At 38.4% G+C, this 6,809-nt stretch overlaps 1 protein-coding gene across 1 annotated transcript; it reads left to right on the top strand.

Moving 5' to 3' along the window:
* The first annotated feature begins 2,720 nt into the window (after positions 1 to 2,720).
* Positions 2,721 to 6,357, top strand: LOC103046250 (glucose-dependent insulinotropic receptor). The gene is made up of 2 exons (XM_007244405.4): positions 2,721 to 3,596; positions 5,853 to 6,357. The coding sequence occupies exons 1-2, from the start codon at positions 2,728 to 2,730 to the stop codon at positions 5,920 to 5,922; spliced, it is 939 nt and encodes a 312-aa protein (XP_007244467.2). The 5' UTR covers positions 2,721 to 2,727; the 3' UTR covers positions 5,923 to 6,357.
* The last annotated feature ends 452 nt before the right edge of the window (positions 6,358 to 6,809 follow it).

Here is a 6,809-nt window from a genome sequence, read left to right as displayed (position 1 = left end):
GCGTAAAAGCGAACAAAATGTGTAAATATATGAACCAGATGTATGCAAAGGCACAGTAGTTATTTGGTGGGATAGATTCTTTAGAATGTGTCCGTTGGTGTGCCAGGATGTGCCATTGGTTTTCTAGCTGTTTTTGGAATGTGCCGGTTGTTGTGCCAGCTACTTTATGACATCTGTCTGGTGTGTCGGATGCCCTATGATGTAGCAGATGGTGTAAATGCTCCTTTATGGTGTGCTGTTTGGTGCGGTGCGTGCTTTATGGCGGGTCAGTTGGTCTGCTGCACTGTAAAACATTACAGCCACATTAAGTTATGTGAACTTATTTGTTCTTTTCAATTCCAATTGCCATGACAAGTTTAGTAACTCAAGTTCCTTCGTTTTACATAAAAATAACTTAAAATAACATATTGTCTTAACTTCCTGTGAGTTATTCAAATTTACCCAAGTTTATTCAACTTACGTTTTTTAAGTTATTGGTTAAAAAAAAAATGAAAGTGTGAAGATTTGAAAATGCAGAGAGGTAGAGTGATAGGCAGCAAGTTAGAAAAGACTGGAGTACTTTTTACAACTTTAAAACCGTGGGCACATTGGGCTAAACACTTTTTAACCGACGCATAGCAGTTAATAATAACAAGGAGCAAAAAACTAAAGGGGATTAAAAAGTAATTCTGTGTTTTAGTCAGAAGAACTAATGTTATTAAGTTGAGTGAACTCACCGGCCAGTACAACTCCATTGTTTTCAATCGGAAAACTTAAAAAGGTTTGTTGAGCCAATGAAAAAATGTGATTTCAACCAACTTTTAGCTCTTTCTACAGTGTTGGTTCATGCAGCTTTCCTATTGGTTCCTGGTACCATATATCTGCATATTGGGTGTAGCCGCTCCCTTACTTACCATCTTTGTGTTGTCTGTTGCCCAAAGCTACCTTATTCTGGGCGTGCACTAATTATAATAAATACGTTGATTGCCAGGCCAATATTTGCATATTGGGTGTGGTCTCTCCCTTACTTACCATCTTTGTGTTGTCTGTTGTACAAAGCTACCTGATCCTGGGCGTGCAGTAATATAATATATGTGTTGATTGCCAGGCCTCAGTGTTGTAGGCTGTAAGAGCACATTAACTTTGTTGCGTTTGTAGTGATCACAGTATGCTGGCTTTGAGCTACAGAGTTCACTCTTTACTGAGTTTACTCTTATTCTGCCCCAGCAATATACTGTCAGTATTGGCAGTTAAATAATAATGTTAAAAATGTTTCTAATACTTATGGTTAACTTCAAATAATAAGTTGTGTGAATATTACTGAAGTTTTACTAACTTGAAAGTGTGTGTTAAAATAAAGCTGAATTGTTAGTTTATTTGACTAAACAGAACATTTTTTAAGAAAGGACAAATTAAACACTTGAGTTGTTTTAACTCAGTGCATCAAGTTGAAACAATAAGTAATGAGTATTTGAACAACTTGTTTAACTTAACATCTTGAGTTCATACAAATGTTTTCATCAAGTTGAGTTAACTCAGCTTTTTAAGGCAGCAGGGGAACTTATGTTGCTGAGTTTAACCAACTTAAAATGTTTTACAGTGTGGCTGCTTGTGCTAGCTGCTTCAAGATGTGCCATTTCATTTGGCAGCTGTTTTGAGATGAGGTGGTTGGTGTGCCAGTTGTTTTATGCATAAATGCATTTATGCACATGTGTCAGCTGGTTTAAGTTGTACTGGTTAGTGTGCTTGCTGCTTTTTAACATGCACCGTTTTGTGTACACCTGCTGTATGAGAATATACTGCTTGGTGTGCGGACAGTGTCACCTAAGTGTGCCAGCAGCACGCTGCAAGCAGCTGGGAAGTGTGCCACCTAGCACCTGGCCCTGTGAAGTTCAGGCTGAAATGAAGGCCGATACCCAGCAGCAGGAAAAGATCCAAATGCGCCTTCACAGCTTTCATCGTACGGGGCATGTTTGAGTTTAGATGCTGCTGTTAGTTAGAAGCCAAGTCACGAATCCATACTTGCCTGGCTTATACAACTTTTTATAGAAACAAGGAGGAGTTGTTTTATTATATACTACGGACAACATTTCTCCCAAATTCAAAATAAAAATATTGTCATTTATTTGCAGAAAATGAGAAATGGTTGAAAAAACAAAGAGAGCTTTCAGACCTCAAATAATGCAAAGAAAACAAGTTTATATTGGTTGAATAACCCTGGATTTTAATCACAGTTTTCATGCATCTTGGCATGTTCTCCTCCAGCAGTCTTACACACTGCTTTTGGATAACTCCTGCCACTCCTAGTGCAAAAATGTAAGCAGTTCAGTTTGGTTTATTGTCTTTTGATCATCCATCTTCCTCTTGATTATATTCCAGAGGTTTTCAATTTGGTAAAATCAAAGAAACTCATCATTTTAAAGTGGTCTCTTATTTTTTTCCAGAGCTGTATATTAGCAACTTCATCTGTTTTATTGCCCATACCTTCAAACCGAATGATCCTATTGTAAAGCCGACTGTGTGTTAAATAGGCTATACACAAACTTGTTCATGAATTGAATACAGCAGCAGCAGCAGGTTTCACGTGTAAATTCACCAAGCGCTCACTTTTGCTCTCTGGTGGCTCACCATCATTAGCAGCTAGCTGATCTATTGATCCGTCGTGGTCCCCAGAGCTGCGCACCCACCCACGGCCTGTATAAAACACCGGACCCCCCTTTTGCACGTGCAGCCCAGAGCCCCACTACCATGCTCTTTATCAGCAACTCCACCGTGCCTCTGTCGGTGGACTTCTCCAGTCCTGGAGACTACTTCATCTTTCTGTACCATATCGTGTTCGCCACGTGCTCGGCGGTGCTCGCTGGCTCCGTGGTGCTGGGCATCCTGAGCACGCGGGCCCTGCGCGCGCAGAACCGCTTCATCTTCATGCTGAACACGAGCCTCAGTGACACGCTGACGGGCCTGTCCGTCTACTACCTGGGCCTGTTCGACGTGCAGGAGGGCTACCCGTCCCGCAACGGCACCTACTACATCCTGCCCTCCATCATGGGCGTGAACGTCATGACGTTCCTGTTCGCGCAGTTCGACCGCTACTTGGCCGTGTGCCACCCGTTCTTCTACAACCGCTTCGTGTCGCGCGGCTTCGTGGTGGCGTGCTGCGTCTTCTGCTGGTTCTACACCTACCTGATCCTGGCCGTGCAGAACGCGCTGCCCGTGGCGCAGGCCGTCAAGATGAGCGCCTTCGGCATCATGACCCTGCAGATCATCGTGGTCATCCAGGTGCTCATGACCATCAAGCTCTACGTTATAGCCAAGCACCAGCTGGCGCGCGAGGCGCCCAGCCAGGAGCGCGAGAGCAAGAAGGAGTCCCTGCGCATCATCATGTTCGTGGTCATATGCTTCCTCTCGCTGTGGGGCCCCTCGTTCGTCAACATCATGGTCCGCTACCTGAGCAGCGGCGGCCTGCGGTTCCGCAACGAGGCCACCAACGCCTTCGCCATAATGGCGCGCTTCAACGCGCTCAGCACGCCCGCGCTCTACATCTGGGGCAGCCCGGCCCTGCGCAGCGCCGTGTGGGACAGGCTGTGGAGGAAGGGCTGCCGGACACGCCCGGACAGGTTCGAGTCCAGAGCACGTGCGAGTGTAAAATCAACAGTGTTCAACAGTGTTTTAATACGCTTATTACTGATTTAACACTGGCAGGTGTACTTACTGTGTGCTGATTCAGCTCACCAAAGAGTGTCACTAATGTTGCAGGAGTTATGTACAGTTTAATAGTTTAACCCTGGTTAACCATGGTCAGATCCTGCATCCATTTTATGGGACATGATGTATTTTCTTTCTTTTTTTTAATGTTTTGTGCACGTAACACTATTTAAGAGCGGTTGTTCATCAGAACAGACCATGAACCAGCCAATGAACGAATGAAGCCAATGAATGCAGCCAATGAATGAAGTTTCTAAACCAATGAAACATGAGAGCTTGGTCCCATACACTGCACTGTAAAAACTAATTTTCACTAATTATTCTGCGATTTAGAGCCATTTTAATCATGTTTTTAACTGTTTAGGGATGGTTTATGAAATAAAAAGAGGACAGAAAACAGCATTCTTACATTTTTTTTTCATCACTAGAGATAATTCAGGTCTGAAAGGGTTAAGGTGTAATTCGCTGTAAAATGTACTGTTTTAGAGAACAGTGTGAATCAGAATCGTTTACAGTGTGGTGTCGAATCAACCACACTAAACCTGAATCATTTACAGCCTATACTAACAGAATAAAAAAAATATACTGTACATGTAGCCAACATTTGTGTTCACTAAAATAAAAACAGTGGAACCTGATCCCTCAGTTTCAAAAGTATGGACAAACAACTGTAAATAACTATAAGCTAGTACAAATATGTCCCTCAGGTGCTAAATATCCAAAGTGGTGGCAAAATGTTCTTAACTTCCAAATATAAGAGTTTATTTCAAGAAACGAAAAACATTTCTATTCATTTTACAGGACAGGTCTGTCACTATTGCCACTAACGTTGCAGGAGTGCTGTAAAATGCCCAGTTTTAGAGAACCAAGTGAATAAAAATCGTTTAAAGTGGTGTCGAATTGAACCACACTAAATCTGAATAATTTAATGCTTGTATATGTAGTCTTTCAGTTCCAACTGTGTCTCTTACAATGAGGGAAAAAACAACTACAAAGAATTATAAACTAGTAAAAATATCTCTTTGAAGACATTCATGCCCATGTCATTTTTGTTCCTTTTTTTTTAGTGATAGTGTACTACACAACAAAGCATTCACTACACAATGTGGTCACACATGCACTGTCTCTTGCAAGAAAACCATTTCACAGTATTTTTTGAGAATGTTTAAATCTTAAATCTAATTAGGGCTGAGAGAAACACGTATGACGGCGTAAGGTAAAAAGTTAATTAAAAAAAAAGAATGTTGTATATTGTTGCTGTCCATTAAAAACATCTATATCCCAAACATGTTCTTAACTTTTAAAAAATCAGTGTTTATTCCAAGAAATTACAGAGTATTTCAATGCTCCTTCTTATTCCGAATAATCAACACAGTGTACAGACTAGGTACAGGAATAAACATGGAGATAAGTAAACTTGGACAAAAATGGAGACACATGTTTTTCACTGGACAGCAGTGACTTAATATTTTAAGACCTAAAAGATGTGTTCTGTCAGCACTTAAAAACAAGACTCAGTAAAAAAACAAGTATAGGTATTGTAAACAAGTATATTCTATTCTTAGTTTTTTTTTCTTCATAGAAACAACAGAAATCAAGGCAACAAACAAACACAAGGTTAGAAAAAACAAAACGTTGTAAGATATTAATGAGTAAACAGAATGCGAAAAAATATAGTGTAGTATTATTCTTTGCAGTGATTGGTAGATATGAATGTACTAAATAACGAACATTACTATTAGAACTGATTTTTTTCTTATTTCTCAACCCATCCCTAAACAGCAAAATAAACGTTTATCATAACATGATAAAACTGTTGTAAGTCAGATCAAATAAATGAAAATTAGCCCTTCAGTTTCTTAATTGTATAAGATACTGTTTGTTTGACTGATAAACATCTAATCTGGTAGAAAACCCGCCTTAATTCACGTTATTTTCAACACACACAAAAAAGGAGAGGAAAAAACCCTGAAATGAGCACCAAACTATTTGTTCAGAGGAAGAACGCCCAATAGGACTGAAGTCAAGTTTCACCAGTCTATATCATTAATATACAATATTGTGTGCTCAGGTTACCAGTATTATATGTTTACTTGGCTGCTGTTGTAAGTGTATTGCTAGAATGTGTTGTGTTCTTGCCACTAACTGCGTTTTCTCTTTTATCTCAGAGTGTTTTCCAGGAACGTGAAACCAGCGAAGGAAACAGTTTTTGCCTCACAGACATCAAAGGACCTATAAGGCTCTGGGAATGAAAATGCTTCAACCAAATGCCAAAAATGTTAACATTTTGTCAAAGAGCTTTTCTATAGAAAACTAACATTATGCATTCTATAATATGCAGTATATATTGTGCTCAGTGGTCATATGTGGATAAAAGGAGTTTGAAAGAAAAAATATATACACAGGGAAAAGGCCATTTAGTCAGTTTGCTGAAGAATCAGCAGTTTATCATGTTTTTAATGATAAATGTATAAATTAAAAAATCAAATATGTAAATACTTTGTTTTGTTCATGTTCACCTGCCAAGACAGATCTATTTTAGTAAGTTGTACAAAATCTATATAATCAGTTCTGCTTTTATTCATGTATTTACTTTTGTCCTGCTTTCAAAAATTTGGTTAGGAACAGCACATATTTATTTACACTTACAAAAATTTAAACACAATTGTCAAGTAGAACAATTGTACATTTGTTCAAAAAAAAAAAATTATATTATTGTAAAATGATGGGTTTGTTATTGTGAAATGTGTACTCATTAATTACCCATTCAACATTCAAGCTGATATTTCTTAGATTAAAACATGTATCTAAAATATATAATAGTGTTCAATCTTTAATAATAGTTAAACACATCAGTTCTACAATATGACACTGAATCAATTAAAACAACCTTTTTTAGCAATCAATCAACTGCATAATTATTTCACTGCCTATTGATTAATTTGGCATCACTTGTACTTTAAGACTTTATAATTTTATATTGTTTATAATATATTGTAAATTATAATGTACTGATGTGCAGTAAACAAAATATATATATTTTAAATAATTACTAGGCAATGTCATTTGGAAAGTACTGTGTTGTTGATTACATTGTGGATCTCTGTAATTTGTTTAAACAATCA

Source organism: Astyanax mexicanus, chromosome 2 (assembly GCF_023375975.1).
Source record: "Astyanax mexicanus isolate ESR-SI-001 chromosome 2, AstMex3_surface, whole genome shotgun sequence".
Classification (NCBI taxonomy): Eukaryota; Metazoa; Chordata; class Actinopteri; order Characiformes; family Acestrorhamphidae; genus Astyanax; species Astyanax mexicanus.
The sequence above is the reverse complement of the archived record's forward strand: the minus strand, read 5'-3'. Positions and strand labels throughout refer to the sequence as shown.